At 53.0% G+C, this 17170-nt stretch overlaps 1 protein-coding gene across 1 annotated transcript in view; it reads left to right on the forward strand.

Annotated features, from left to right (window-relative positions):
• Nucleotides 1-17170, forward strand: part of LOC135568950 (neurotrypsin-like) — a 74365-nt gene that overhangs the window by 27719 nt on the left and 29476 nt on the right. The window contains exons 5-8 of the mRNA XM_065015725.1: nt 4700-4878; nt 10634-10769; nt 10864-11078; nt 12399-12447. Of these exons, the coding sequence (XP_064871797.1) occupies nt 4700-4878; nt 10634-10769; nt 10864-11078; nt 12399-12447 (579 nt within the window). The remainder of the gene's footprint in view (nt 1-4699; nt 4879-10633; nt 10770-10863; nt 11079-12398; nt 12448-17170) is intronic.

Genomic DNA, 17170 nt, shown 5'->3' on the forward strand with positions numbered 1-17170 from the left:
GTTCACTACAGGATGGTGGGTTCACTACAGGATGGTGGGTTCACTACCCACTGGGGCCAGGATGGTGGGTTCACTACAGGATGGTGGGTTCAATACCCGCTGGGGCCAGGATGGTGGGTTCACTACAGGATGGTGGGTTCAATACCCACTGGGGCCAGGATGGTGGGTTCACTACAGGATGGTGGGTTCAATACCCGCTGGGGCCAGGATGCTGGGTTCAATACCCGCTGGGGCCAGGATGGTGGTTTCACTACCCGCTGGGGCCAGGATGGTGGGTTCACTACAAGATGGTGGGTTCACTACCCACTGGGGCCAGGATGGTGGGTTCAATACCCGCTGGGGCCAGGATGGTATGTTCACTACAGGATGGTGGGTTCACTACAGGATGGTGGGTTCACTACCCACTGGGGCCATGATGGTGGGTTCAATACCCACTGGGGCCAGGATGGTGGGTTCACTACAGGATGGTGGGTTCAATACCCGCTGGGGCCAGGATGGTGGGTTCACTACAGGATGGTGGGTTCACACCCACTGGGGCCAGGATGGGGCTGGGGCCAGGATGGTGGGTTCAATACCCGCTGGGGCCAGGATGGTGGGTTCATTACAGGATGGTGGGTTCACTACCCGCTGGGGCCAGGATGGTGGGTTCATTACCCACTGGGGCCAGGATGGTGGGTTCAATACCCGCTGGGGCCAGGATGGTGGGTTCACTACCCGCTGGGGCCAGGATGGTGGGTTCAATACCCGCTGGGGCCAGGATGGTGGGTTCACTACAGGATGGTGGGTTCAATACCCACTGGGGCCAGGATGGTGGGTTCACTACAGGATGGTGGGTTCAATACCCGCTGGGGCCAGGATGGTGGGTTCAAACCCACTGGGGCCAGGATGGTGGTTTCACTACAGGATGGTGGGTTCACTACAGGATGGTGGGTTCACTACCCGCTGGGGCCAGGATGGTGGGTTCAATACCCACTGGGGCCAGGATGGTGGGTTCAATACCCGCTGGGGCCAGGATGGTGGGTTCACTACCCGCTGGGGCCAGGATGGTGGGTTCAATACCCGCTGGGGCCAGGATGGTGGGTTCATTACAGGATGGTGGGTTCACTACCCGCTGGGGCCAGGATGGTGGGTTCAATACCCACTGGGGCCAGGATGGTGGGTTCACTACAGGATGGTGGGTTCAATACCCACTGGGGCCAGGATGGTGGGTTCACTACAGGATGGTGGGTTCAATACCCACTGGGGCCAGGATGGTGGGTTCACTACAGGATGGTGGGTTCAATACCCACTGGGGCCAGGATGGTGGGTTCACTACAGGATGGTGGGTTCAATACCCACTGGGGCCAGGATGGTGGAGTCACTACAGGATGGTGGGTTCAATACCCACTGGGACCAGGATGGTGGAGTCACTACAGGATGGTGGGTTCAATACCCGCTGGGGCCAGGATGGTGGGTTCACTACAGGATGGTGGGTCCACTACCCGCTGGGGCCAGGATGGTGGGTTCAATACCCGCTGGGGCCAGGATGGTGGGTTCATTACAGGATGGTGGGTTCACTACCCGCTGGGGCCAGGATGGTGGGTTCAATACCCACTGGGGCCAGGATGGTGGGTTCAATACCCGCTGGGGCCAGGATGGTGGGTTCACTACCCACTGGGGCCATGATGGTGGGTTCAATACCCACTGGCGCCAGGATGGTGGGTTCACTACAGGATGGTGGGTTCAATACCCGCTGGGGCCAGGATGCTGGGTTCAATACCCGCTGGGGCCAGGATGGTGGGTTCACTACCCGTTGGGGCCAGGATGGTGGGTTCACTACCCGCTGGGGCCAGGATGGTGGGTTCACTACAAGATGGTGGGTTCACTACCCACTGGGGCCAGGATGGTGGGTTCAATACCCGCTGGGGCCAGGATGGTATGTTCACTACAGGATGGTGGGTTCACTACAGGATGGTGGGTTCACTACCCACTGGGGCCATGATGGTGGGTTCAATACCCACTGGGGCCAGGATGGTGGGTTCACTACAGGATGGTGGGTTCACTACCCACTGGGGCCATGATGGTGGGTTCAATACCCACTGGGGCCAGGATGGTGGGTTCACTACAGGATGGTGGGTTCAATACCCGCTGGGGCCAGGATGGTGGGTTCACTACAGGATGGTGGGTTCACTACCCGCTGGGGCCAGGATGGTGGGTTCAATACCCGCTGGGGCCAGGATGGTGGGTTCATTACAGGATGGTGGGTTCACTACCCGCTGGGGCCAGGATGGTGGGTTCATTACCCACTGGGGCCAGGATGGTGGGTTCAATACCCGCTGGGGCCAGGATGGTGGGTTCACTACCCGCTGGGGCCAGGATGGTGGGTTCAATACCCGCTGGGGCCAGGATGGTGGGTTCACTACAGGATGGTGGGTTCAATACCCACTGGGGCCAGGATGGTGGGTTCACTACAGGATGGTGGGTTCAATACCCGCTGGGGCCAGGATGGTGGGTTCAAACCCACTGGGGCCAGGATGGTGGTTTCACTACAGGATGGTGGGTTCACTACAGGATGGTGGGTTCACTACCCGCTGGGGCCAGGATGGTGGGTTCAATACCCACTGGGGCCAGGATGGTGGGTTCAATACCCGCTGGGGCCAGGATGGTGGGTTCACTACCCACTGGGGCCAGGATGGTGGGTTCAATACCCGCTGGGGCCAGGATGGTGGGCTACAGGATGGTGGGTTCACTACCCGCTGGGGCCAGGATGGTGGGTTCAATACCCACTGGGGCCAGGATGGTGGGTTCACTACAGGATGGTGGGTTCAATACCCACTGGGGCCAGGATGGTGGGTTCACTACAGGATGGTGGGTTCAATACCCACTGGGGCCAGGATGGTGGGTTCACTACAGGATGGTGGGTTCAATACCCACTGGGGCCAGGATGGTGGGTTCACTACAGGATGGTGGGTTCAATACCCACTGGGGCCAGGATGGTGGGTTCACTACAGGATGGTGGGTTCAATACCCACTGGGGCCAGGATGGTGGAGTCACTACAGGATGGTGGGTTCAATACCCGCTGGGGCCAGGATGGTGGGTTCAAACCCACTGGGGCCAGGATGGTGGTTTCACTACAGGATGGTGGGTTCACTACAGGATGGTGGGTTCAATACCCGCTGGGGCCAGGATGGTGGTTTACCCACTGGGGCCAGGATGGTGGGTTCAATACCCGCTGGGGCCAGGATGGTGGGTTCACTACCCGCAGGATGGTGGGTTCAATACCCGCTGGGGCCAGGATGGTGGGTTCACTACAGGATGGTGGGTTCAATACCCGCTGGGGCCAGGATGGTGGGTTCACTATCCGCTGGGGCCAGGATGGTGGGGCCAGGATGGTGGGTTCACCCGCTGGGGCCAGGATGGTGGGTTCAATACCCGCTGGGGCCAGGATGGTGGGTTCACTACAGGATGGTGGGTTCAATACCCACTGGGGCCAGGATGGTGGGTTCACTACAGGATGGTGGGTTCAATACCCACTGGGGCCAGGATGGTGGGTTCACTACAGGATGGTGGGTTCACTACCCAGGATGGGGCCAGGATGGTGGGTTCACTACAGGATGGTGGGTTCAATACCCACTGGGGCCAGGATGGTGGAGTCACTACAGGATGGTGGGTTCAATACCCACTGGGACCAGGATGGTGGAGTCACTACAGGATGGTGGGTTCAATACCCGCTGGGGCCAGGATGGTGGGTTCACTACAGGATGGTGGGTTCAATACCCGCTGGGGCCAGGATGGTGGGTTCACTACAGGATGGTGGTTCACTACAGGATGGTGGTTCACTACAGGATGGTGGTTCACTACAGGATGGTGGGTTCACTACAGGATGGTGGGTTCACTACAGGATGGTGGGTTCACTACAGGATGGTGGGTTCACTACAGGATGGTGGGTTCAATACCCACTGGGGCCAGGATGGTGGGTTCAATACCCACTGGGGCCAGGATGGTGGGTTCACTACAGGATGATGGGTCCACTACAGGATGGTGGAGTCACTACAGGGTTCATTGGAAAATATTCACAATGTAATCGTTTTGGATGAAAGGAGCTAAAAGTCAGATATTATTTTAATTTAGTTTTTGTTGTGGACTTTGTTGTAGGTCTAGAAATCATGTCAAATCATAAAAAAAATATTTATTCATTTTCATGAAGAAGGCGTGTAGGACTATTTATGTGTTTGACTTGAATGTGTCTCTCCCCCTTCTCTCTTTCTCTCCCCACTTTTCTCTCTCCCCCTTCTCTCTCTCTCCCCCTTCTCTCTCTCCCCCTTCTCTCTCTCTGCACACTTTTCTCTCTCCCCCACTTTTCTCTCTCCCCCTTCTCTCTCTCTCCCCCTTCTCTCTCTCTCTTTTCTCTCCCCTTCTCTCTCTCTCCCCACTTTTCTCTCCCCCTACTCCTCTCTCTCCCCCTTCTCTTTCTCTCCCCACTTTTCTCTCTCCCTCCTTCTCTCTCTCTTTCTCTCCCCCTACTCTCTCTCTCCCCACTTTTCTCTCTCCCCACTTTTCTCTCTCCCGCTTCTCTCTCTCCCACTCTCTCTCTCTCTTTCTCTCCCCACTTTTCTCTCTCCCCCTTCTCTCCCCTCCCCCTTTCTCTCTCTGTCTCTCTCTCTGTCTCTCTCTCTCTCTCTCTCTCTCTCTCTCTCTCTCTCCCTTCTCTCTCTCCAGGGGTGTAGCACGAGCGTGGGGTCAGGCGTATTTCGGTGCGGGGTCAGGCAGGGTGTGGCTGGATGAGGTGCGCTGCACGGGGAACGAGCTGACCCTGGAACAGTGTCCTAAATCTGCCTGGGGAGAACACAACTGTCTCCACTCTGAAGACGCAGGGGTCTCCTGTACCCCTCTCACTGGTACACACACTACACAGGGGTCTCTGTACCCCTCTCACTGGTACACACACTACACAGGGGTCTCCTGTACCCCTCTCACTGGTACACACTACACAGGGGTCTCTGTACCCCTCTCACTGGTACACACTACACAAGGGTCTCCTGTTCCCCTCTCACTGGTACACACTACACAGGGGTTCCCCTCTCACTGGTACACACTACACAGGGGTCTCTGTGCCCCTCTCACTGGTACACACACTACACAGGGGTCTCCTGTTCCCCTCTCACTGGTACACACACTACACAGGGGTCTCTGCTCCCCTCTCACTGGTGCACACTACACAGGGGTCTTCTGTACCCCTCTCACTGGTACACACACTACACAGGGGTCTCCTGTACCCCTCTCACTGGTACACACTGCACAGGGGTTCTACTGTACCCCTCTCACTGGTACACACACTACACAGGGGTCTCCTGTACCCCTCTCACTGGTACACACACTACACAGGGGTCTGCTGTACCCCTCTCACTGGTACACACTACACAGGGGTCTCCAGTACCCCTCTCACTGGTACACACTACACAGGGGTCTCCTGTACCCCTCTCACTGGTACACACACTACACAGGGGTCGCTGTACCCCTCTCACTGGTACACACTACACAGGGGTCTTCTGTACCCCTCTCACTGGTACACACTACATGGTGGGTCTCCTGTACCCCTCTCACTGGTACACACTACCAGGGTCTACTGTACCCCTCTCACTGGTACACACACTATACAGGGGTCTCCAGTACCCCTCTCACTGGGACCACACTACACAGGGGGTCTCCTGTACCCCTCTCACTGGTACACACACTGCACTGGGGTCTCCAGGACCCCTCTCACTGGTTCACACACTGCATGGGGGTCTCCAGTACCCCCTCACTGGTACACACATGGGGGTCTCCTGTACCCCTCTCACTGGTACACACACTGCACAGGGGTCTCCAGTACCCCTCTCACTGGTACACACACTACACAGGGGTCTCCAGTACCCCTCTCACTGGTACACACACTACACAGGGGTCTCCTGTACCCCTCTCACTGGTACACACTACACACTACACAGGGGTCTCCTGTACCCCTCTCACTGGTACACACTACACAGGGGTCTCTGTACCCCTCTCACTGGTACACACTACACAAGGGTCTCCTGTTCCCCTCTCACTGGTACACACTACACAGGGGTCTCTGTGCCCCTCTCACTGGTACACACACTACACAGGGGTCTCCTGTTCCCCTCTCACTGGTACACACACTACACAGGGGTCTCTGCTCCCCTCTCACTGGTGCACACTACACAGGGGTCTCCTGTACCCCTCTCACTGGTACACACACTACACAGGGGTCTCCTGTACCCCTCTCACTGGTACACACTGCACAGGGGTTCTACTGTACCCCTCTCACTGGTACACACACTACACAGGGGTCTTCTGTACCCCTCTCACTGGTACACACACTACACAGGGGTCTTCTGTACCCCTCTCACTGGTACACACTACACAGGGGTCTCCAGTACCCCTCTCACTGGTACACACTACACAGGGGTCTCCTGTACCCCTCTCACTGGTACACACACTACACAGGATATTCGCTAATTTACCCCTCTCACTGGTACACACTACACAGGGTTCCTCTGTACCCCTCTCACTGGTACACACTACACAGGGGTCTCCTGTACCCCTCTCACTGGTACACACTACACAGGGGTCTACTGTACCCCTCTCACTGGTACACACACTATACAGGGGTCTCCAGTACCCCTCTCACTGGTACACACACTACACAGGGGGTCTCCTGTACCCCTCTCACTGGTACACACACTGCACAGGGGTCTCCAGTACCCCTCTCACTGGTACACACACTGCACAGGGGTCTCCAGTACCCCTCTCACTGGTACACACACTACACAGGGGGTCTCCTGTACCCCTCTCACTGGTACACACACTGCACAGGGGTCTCCAGTACCCCTCTCACTGGTACACACACTACACAGGGGTCTCTGCTCCCCTCTCACTGGTACACACTACACAGGGGTCTCTGTACCCCTCTCACTGGTACACACACTACACAGGGGTCTCTGCTCCCCTCTCAGTGGTACACACTACACAGGGGTCTTTGTACCCCTCTCACTGGTACACACACTACACTGGGGTCTCCAGTACCCCTCTCACTGGTACACACACTACACAGGGGTCTCCTGTACCCCTCTCACTGGTACACACACTACACAGGGGTCTGCTGTACCCCTCTCACTGGTACACACTACACAGGGGCCTGTACCCCTCTCACTGGTACACACTACACAGGGGTCTCCTGTACCCCTCTCACTGGTACACACTACACAGGGGTCTTCTGTACCCCTCTCACTGGTACACACTACACAGGGGTCTCCTGTACCCCTCTCACTGGTACACACACTACACAGGGGTCTCCTGTACCCCTCTCAATGGTACACACACTACACAGGGGTCTGCTGTACCCCTCTCACTGGTACACACGGCACAGGGGTCTCCAGTACCCCTCTCACTGGTACACACTACACAGGGGTCTCCTGTACCCCTCTCACTGGTACACACACTACACAGGGGTCTACTGTACCCCTCTCACTGGTACACACACTACACAGGGGTCTGCTGTACCCCTCTCACTGGTACACACACTACACAGTGGTCTCCTGTACCCCTCTCACTGGTACACACACTACACAGGGGGTCTCCTGTACCCCTCTCACTGGTACACACACTGCACAGGGGTCTCCAGTACTCCTCTCACTGGTACACACTACACAGGGGTCTCCTGTACCCCTCTCACTGGTACACACACTACACAGGGGTCTCCTGTACCCCTCTCACTGGTACACACACTATACAGGCGTCTCCAGTACCCCTCTCACTGTTACACACACTACACAGGGGGTCTCCTGTACCCCTCTCACTGGTACACACACTGCACAGGGGTCTCCAGTACCCCTCTCACTGGTACACACACTGCACAGGGGTCTCCAGTACCCCTCTCACTGGTACACACACTACACAGGGGGTCTCCTGTACCCCTCTCACTGGTACACACACTGCACAGGGGTCTCCAGTACCCCTCTCACTGGTACACACACTACACAGGGGTCTCTGCTCCCCTCTCACTGGTACACACTACACAGGGGTCTCCTGTACCCCTCTCACTGGTACACACACTACACAGGGGTCTCTGCTCCCCTCTCAGTGGTACACACTACACAGGGTGTCTCTGTACCCCTCTCACTGGTACACACACTATACAGGGGCCTCCATTACCCCTCTCACTGGTACACACACTACACAGGGGTCTCCTGTACCCCTCTCACTGGTACACATTACACAGGGGTCTCCTGTACCCCTCTCACTGGTACACACACTATACAGGGGTATCTGTACCCCTCTCACTGGTACACACACTACACAGGGGTCTCCTGTACCCCTCTCACTGGTACACACACTACACAGGGGTCGCTGTACCCCTCTCACTGGTACACACTACACAGGGGTCTTCTGTACCCCTCTCACTGGTACACACTACACAGGGGTCTCCTGTACCCCTCTCACTGGTACACACTACACAGGGGTCTACTGTACCCCTCTCACTGGTACACACACTATACAGGGGTCTCCAGTACCCCTCTCACTGGTACACACACTACACAGGGGGTCTCCTGTACCCCTCTCACTGGTACACACACTGCACAGGGGTCTCCAGTACCCCTCTCACTGGTACACACACTGCACAGGGGTCTCCAGTACCCCTCTCACTGGTACACACACTACACAGGGGGTCTCCTGTACCCCTCTCACTGGTACACACACTGCACAGGGGTCTCCAGTACCCCTCTCACTGGTACACACACTACACAGGGGTCTCTGCTCCCCTCTCACTGGTACACACTACACAGGGGTCTCTGTACCCCTCTCACTGGTACACACACTACACAGGGGTCTCTGCTCCCCTCTCAGTGGTACACACTACACAGGGGTCTCTGTACCCCTCTCACTGGTACACACACTACACTGGGGTCTCCAGTACCCCTCTCACTGGTACACACACTACACAGGGGTCTCCAGTACCCTCTCACTGGTACACACACTACACAGGGGTCTCCTGTACCCCTCTCACTGGTACACACTACACAGGGTCTCCTGTACCCCTCTCACTGGTACACACACACAGGGGTCTCACTGTACCCCTCTCACTGGTACACACTACACAGGGGTCTCACAGTACCCTCTCACTGGTACACACTACACAGGGTCTCCTGTACCCCTCTCACTGGTACACACACACACAGGGTCTCCTGTACCCCTCTCAATGGTACACACACTACACAGGGGTCTCTGTACCCCCTCTCACTGGTACACACCCAGGGGTCTCCATCCCCTCTCACTGGTCACACTACACAGGGTCTCCCTACCCCTCTCACTGGTCACACACTCACAGGGTCTCCTCCATCCCTCTCACTGGTCCACACACTACACAGGGGTCTGCTGTCCCCTCTCACTGGTACACACACTCACAGTGGTCTCCTGTACCCTCTCACTGGTACACACACTACACAGGGGGTCTCCTGTACCCCTCTCACTGGTACACACACTGCACAGGGGTCTCCAGTACTCCTCTCACTGGTACACACACACAGGGGTCTCCTGTGCCCCTCTCACTGGTACACACTACACAGGGGTATCCTGTACCCCTCTCACTGGACACACACATACAGGCGTCTCCAGTACCCTCTCACTGGTACACACACTACACAGGGGTCTCCTGTACCCCTCTCACTGGTACACACACTGCACAGGGGGTCTCCAGTACCCTCTCACTGGTACACACACTGCACAGGGTCTCAGTTTCCCTCTCACTGGTCACACACTACACAGGGGGTCTCCTGTACCCCTCTCACTGGTACACACACTGCACAGGGGTCTCCAGTACCCCTCTCACTGGTACACACACTACACAGGGGTCTCTGCTCCCCTCTCACTGGTACACACTACACAGGGGTCTCCTGTCCCCTCTCACTGGTACAACACTACACACACACCCTCACAGTGGTACACACTACACAGGGTGTCTCTGTACCCCTCTCACTGGTACACACACATACAGGGGCCTCCATTACCCCTCTCACTGGTACACACACTACACAGGGGTCTCCTGTACCCTCTCACACACACACACAGGGGTCTCCTGTACCCAGTAAGCTCTCACTGGTACACACACACACAGGGTATCACACCCCTCTCACTGGTACACACACTACACAGGGGTCTCCACCCCTCTCACTGGTACACACACACACACAGGGTCTCCAGTACCCCTCTCACTGGTACACACACTACACAGGGGTCACCTGGACCCCTCTCACTGGTACACACACACTACACAGGGGCACACACACACACTGGACCCCTCCTCACTGGTACACACACTACACACTACACACTGGTTACACACTACACACTGTCTCTCCATCCACACTCACCTCTGTCTCTCCTCTCTCTCTCCATCCCTATCTCCATCTCTCTCTCTCTCCATCTCTCTCTCCATCTCTCTCTCTCCATCCCTCTCTCTCTCCATCCCTCTCTCTCCATCCCTCTCCCTCTCCATCTCTCTCTCCATCCCTCTCTCTCCATCCCTCTCCCTCTCCATCTCTCTCTCCATCCCTCTCTCTCTCCTCTCTCTCCATCTCTCTCTCCGCCCCCCTCCAGATGGTTCAGTGCGGTTGTCTGGTGGGAGCAGTGAGGGCAGGCTGGAGGTGTTCTATAGAGGTCAGTGGGGGACTGTGTGTGACGATGGATGGACTGACTCCAACACACAGGTGGTCTGTGGACAGCTGGGGTACAGGTGAGGAGAGAGAGATCTGTACACTGTGTGAGGGACACACACACACAGTATTTACTGAAATCTAAAGGTGTGTGTGTGTGTGTTCTCTCTCTAGATCAGGGGAGTCTCTTCCTCCTGAGGGGTCAGAGGTCGGCCCAGGTGGGCAGTTTCCGGCGGGGTCAGGCCCCATCCTATTGGACGATGTGAGCTGTACGGGGAAGGAGCCTAGCCTATCACTGTGCAGCAGGAGGGAGTGGCTTAGACATGACTGTTCCCACAAGGAAGATGTCAACGTCCGCTGTAGGGACAAGCTCACACACACCCTGCACAGTAAGCACACACACACACACACACACCCCTCCCCAGTAAGTATTGTCTGTAGTATTCACATACTATAATAGGTTACATCTGTTACATATGGTGAGAGGAGTCACACTGTCTGTCTGTCTGTCTGTCTGTCTGTCTGTCTGTGGGTCTGTCTGTCTGTCTGTCTGTCTGTCTGTCTCTCTGTGGGTCTGTCTGTCTGTCTTCTGGACTGGTGAGGGTCAGTGTCTCTCTGTGGGTCTGTCTGTCTGTCTGTCTGTCTGTCTGTCTGTCTGTCTGTCTGTCTGTCTGTCTGTCTGTCTGTGGGTCTGTGTGAGGGAGAGAGAACCACTGTGTCCCTGGTGTGCTGTGTGTGTGTGTGTCAGTGTGTGTGTGTGTGTGTGTGTGTGTGTGTGTGTGTGTGTGTGTGTGTGTGTGTGTGTGTACAGGGTAATGTACAGCACCATATGTCATTCCAACGTGTGAATCAGATGTTATGGCACAACAGAGAGAGAGGGATTCACACAACGGTCCTGTCGCTAGGGGGTTGTTATGGTTACGACCCGCCGACCTGCTCTCCATATGGAGGGAAGGCTCTTCATTCTCCTCTCCACACACACACACACACACACACACACACACACACACACACACACACACACACACACACACACACACACACACACACACGGAGCCTGCTGAGCTGTTGTCCTGCTGAAGAGGTTTCCGTAACCAGTGTCTCTCTGTGGGCTCAGTGTCTCTCTGTGGGCTCAGTGTCTCTCCGTAACATCCTGTCTCCCTGGTCAGCTGGACTCTCTGTGGGCTCAGTGTCTCTCCGTAACATCCTGTCTCCCTGGTCAGCTGTACTCTCTGTGGGCTCAGTGTCTCTCCGTAACATCCTGTCTCCCTGGTCAGCTGGACTCTCTGTGGGCTCAGTGTCTCTCTGTGGGCTCAGTGTCTCTCCGTAACATCCTGTCTCCCTGGTCAGCTGGTCTCTCTGTGGGCTCAGTGTCTCTCCGTAACATCCTGTCTCCCTGGTCAGCTGGACTCTGTGGGCTCAGTGTCTCTCTGTGGGCTCAGTGACTCCCTGGTAACATCCTGTCTCCCTGGTCAGCTGACTCTCTGTGGGCTCAGTGTCTCTCCGTAACATCCTGTCTCCCTTGTCAGCTGGACTCTGTGGGCTCAGTGTCTCTCCGTAACATCCTGTCTCCCTGGTCAGCTGGACTCTCTGTGGGCTCAGTGTCTCTCCGTAACATCCTGTCTCCCTGGTCAGCTGGACTCTCTGTGGGCTCAGTGTCTCTCTGTGGGCATCCAGTGTCCTCCGTAACATCCTGTCTCCCTTGTCAGCTGGACTCTCTGTGGGCTCAGTGTCTCTCCGTAACATCCTGTCTCCCTGGTCAGCTGGACTCTCTGTGGGCTCAGTGTCTCTCCGTAACATCCTGTCTCCCTGGTCAGCTGGACTCTCTGTGGGCTCAGTGTCTCTCCGTAACATCCTGTCTCCCTGGTCAGCTGGACTCTCTGTGGGCTCAGTGTCTCTCTGTGGGCTCAGTGTCTCTCCGTAACATCCTGTCTCCCTTGTCAGCTGGACTCTCTGTGGGCTCAGTGTCTCTCCGTAACATCCTGTCTCCCTGGTCAGCTGGACTCTCTGTGGGCTCAGTGTCTCTCCGTAACATCCTGTCTCCCTGGTCAGCTGGACTCTCTGTGGGCTCAGTGTCTCTCTGTAACATCCTGTCTCCCTGGTCAGCTGGACTCTCTGTGGGCTCAGTGTCCCTCTGTGGGCTCAGTGTCTCTCCGTAACATCCTGTCTCCCTCAGCTGGACTCTCTGTGGGCTCAGTGTCTCTCCTGGTCAGCTGGACTCTCTGTGGGCTCAGTGACTCTCTGTGGGCTCAGTGACTCTCTGTGGGCTCAGTGTCTTCACCGTAATGGACACTTGGGTAACGGGTGTTTTTAACTCTTTCCCGTGTTTATCCTCTGAGATCAGATCTGGTCTGTATTATTAATTCTACCCGAATGAAAAGGACCGACTGGTTCCTCTGTACCATCAACATCAGCTCCCTTCAACAGGAAGAAACAGATTGATCAGATTATCATGATGCCTATAGGGGTAATGATGTCTCTATCTGATCTATAGGGGTAATGATGTCTATAGGGGTAATGATGGCTCTATCTGATCTATAGAGGTAATGATGTCTATTGGGGTAATGATGTCTCTATCTGGTCTATAGGGGTAATGATGTCTATTGGGGTAATGATGTCTCTATCTGGTCTATAGGGGTAATGATGTCTCTATATGGTCTATAGGGGTAATGATGTCTCTATCTGATCTATAGGGGTAATGATGTCTCTATCTGGTGTATAGGGGTAATGATGTCTATTGGGGTAATGATGTCTCTATCTGGTCTATAGGGGTAATGATGTCTATAGGGGTAATGATGTCTATAGGGGTAATGATGGCTATATCTGACCTATAGGGGTAATGATATCTCTATCTGATCTATAGGGGTAATGATGTCTCTATCTGATCTATAGGGGTAATGATGTCTCTATCTGGTCTATAGGGGTAATGATGTTTATAGGGGTAATGATGTCTCTATCTGATCTATAGGGGTAATGATGTCTATAGGGGTAATGATGTCTCTATCTGGTCTAAAGGGGTATTGATGTCTCTGTCTGATCTATAGGGGTAATGATGTCTCTGTCTGATCTATAGGGGTAATGATGTCGATAGGGGTAATGATGTCTAAAGCGGTAATAATGTCTCTATCTGATCTATAGTGGTAATGATGTCTATAGGGGTAACATCAACTAACATCAAGGCGGTGGCCCGTTCCTGTAGGTTCATGCTCTACAACATCCGCAGAGTACGACCCTGCCTCACACAGGAAGCGGCGCAGGTCCTAATCCAGGCACTTGTCATCTCCCGTCTGGATTACTGCAACTTCGCTGTTGGCTGGGCTCCCTGCCTGTGCCATTAAAACCCCTACAACTCATCCAGAACGCCGCAGCCCGTCTGGTGTTCAACCTTCCCAAGTTCTCTCACGTCACTCCCGCTCCTCCGCTCCCTCCACTGGCTTCCAGTGATGAAGCTCGCATCCGCTACAAGACCATGGTGCTTGCAGACGGAGCTGTGAGGGGAAGGGCACCTCAGTACCTCCAGGCTCTGATCAGGCCCTACACCCAAACAAGGGCACTGCGTTCATCCACCTCTGGCCTGCTCGCCTCCCTACCACTGATAGGAGGAAGTACAGTTCCCGCTCAGCCCAGTCAAAACTGTTCGCTGCTCTGGCCCCCCAATGGTGGAACAAACTCCTCACGACCGCCAGGACAGCGGAGTCAATCACCACCTTCCGGAGACACCTGAAACCCCACCTCTTTAAGGAATACCTAGGATAGGATAAAGTAATCCCTCTCACCCCCTCCCCCTTAAAAGATTTAGATGCACTATTGTAAAGTGGCTGTTCCACTGGATGTCATAAGGTGAAAGCACCAATTTGTAAGTCGCTCTGGATAAGAGCGTCTGCTAAAATGACTTAAATGGAAAATGTAAAATGTAATGATGTCTATATCTGACCTAGGGGGTAATGATGTCTCTATCTGAGATAGGGGTAATGATGGATCTATAGGGTAATGATGTCTCTATCTGATCTAGGTAAGGGGGTAAGATGGGTAATGATGATGTCTATATCTGACCTATAGGGGTAATGATGTCTCTATCTGGTCTATAGGGGTAATGATGTATATAGGGGCAAGGGGATGTCTCTAGGGGTAATGATGTCTCTATCTGGTCTATAGGGGTAATGATGTCTCTATCTGGTCTAGAGTCTAGAGGGGTAATGATGCCTCTATCTGGTCTATAGGGTAATGATGTCATAGGGGTAATGATGTCTTCTGTCTGGTCTATAGGGGTAATGATGTCTATAGGGGTAATGATGTCTCTATCTGATCTATAGGGGTAATGATCACTATAGGGGTTATGATGTCTCTATCTGATCTATAGGGGTAATGATGTCTATAGGGGTAATGATGTCTCTATCTGGTCTATAGGGGTAATGATGCCTCTATCTGGTCTATAGGGGTAATGATGTCTATAGGGGTAATGATGTCTCTGTCTGGTCTATAGGGGTAATGATGTCTATAGGGGTAATGATGTCTCTATCTGATCTATAGGGGTAATGATCACTATAGGGGTTATGATGTCTCTATCTGATCTATAGCGGTAATGATGTCTATAGGGGTAATGATGTCTCTATCTTATCTATAGGGGTAATGATGTCTCTATCTGGTCTATAGGGGTAATGATGTCTATAGGGGTAATGATGTCTCTATCTGGTCTATAGGGGTAATGGTGTCTATTGGGGTAATGATGTCTCTATCTGGTCTATAGGGGTAATGATGTCTCTATCTGGTCTATAGGGGCAATGATATCTATAGGGGTAATGATGTCTCTATCTGGTCTATAGGGGTAATGATGTCTATTGGGGTAATGATGTCTATCTGATCTATAGGGGTAATGATGTCTATAGGGGTAATGATGTCTTTAGGGGTAATGATGTCTATAGGGGTAATGATGTCTCTGTCTGGTCTATAGGGGTAATGATGTCTATAGGGGTAATGATGTCTCTATCTGGTCTATAGGGGTAATGATGTCTCTATATGGTCTATAGGGGTAATGATGTCTCTATCTGATCTATAGGGGTAATGATGTCTCTATCTGGTGTATAGGGGTAATGATGTCTATTGGGGTAATGATGTCTCTATCTGGTCTATAGGGGTAATGATGTCTATAGGGGTAATGCTGTCTATAGGGGTAATGATGGCTATATCTGACCTATAGGGGTAATGATATCTCTATCTGATCTATAGGGGTAATGATGTCTCTATCTGATCTATAGGGGTAATGATGTCTCTATCTGGTCTATAGGGGTAATGATGTTTATAGGGGTAATGATGTCTCTATCTGATCTATAGGGGTAATGATGTCTATAGGGGTAATGATGTCTCTATCTGGTCTAAATGGGTATTGATGTCTCTGTCTGATCTATAGGGGTAATGATGTCTCTGTCTGATCTATAGGGGTAATGATGTCGATAGGGGTAATGATGTCTAAAGCGGTAATAATGTCTCTATCTGATCTATAGTGGTAATGATGTCTATAGGGGTAATGATGTCTATATCTGACCTATAGGGGTAATGATGTCTCTATCTGGTCTATAGGGGTAATGATGTATATAGGGGCAATGATGTCTCTAGGGGTAATGATGTCTCTATCTGGTCTATAGGGGTAATGATGTCTCTATCTGGTCTATAGGGGTAATGATGCCTCTATCTGGTCTATAGGGGTAATGATGTCTATAGGGGTAATGATGTCTCTGTCTGGTCTATAGGGGTAATGATGTCTCTATCTGATCTATAGGGGTAATGATCACGGGTCTATAGGGGTTATGATGTCTCTATAATGATGTCTATAGGGGTAATGATGTCTATAGGGGTAATGATGTCTCTATCTGGTCTATAGGGGTAATGATGTCCTCTATCTGGTCTATAGGGGTAATGATGTCTCTGTCTGGTCTATAGGGGTAATGATGTCTATAGGGGTAATGATGTCTCTATCTGATCTATAGGGGTAATGATCACTATAGGGGTAATGATGTCTCTATCTGATCTATAGGGGTAATGATGTCTATAGGGTAATGATGTCTATCTTATCTATAGGGGTAATGATGTCTCTATCTGGTCTATAGGGGTAATGATGTCTATAGGGGTAATGATGTCTATCTGGTCTATGAGGGGTAATGGTGTCTATTGGGGTAATGATGTCTATCTGGTCTATAGGGGTAATGATGTCTCTATCTGGTCTATCTGGTCTATAGGGGTAATGAATCTGGTCTGATATCTATATAGGGGTAATGATGTCTCTATCTGGTCTATAGGGGTAATGATGTCTATAGGGGTAATGATGTCTATTGGGGTAATGATGTCTATCTGATCTATAGGGGTAATATAGGGGTAATGATGTCTATGTCTATAGGGGTAATGATGTCTCTATCTGGTCTATAGGGGTAATGATGTCTATAGGGGTAATGATGTCTCTGTCTGGTCTATAGGGGTAATGATGTCT

This window comes from Oncorhynchus nerka, unplaced genomic scaffold (assembly GCF_034236695.1).
Source record: "Oncorhynchus nerka isolate Pitt River unplaced genomic scaffold, Oner_Uvic_2.0 unplaced_scaffold_1309, whole genome shotgun sequence".
NCBI classification, from domain to species: domain Eukaryota; kingdom Metazoa; phylum Chordata; class Actinopteri; order Salmoniformes; family Salmonidae; genus Oncorhynchus; species Oncorhynchus nerka.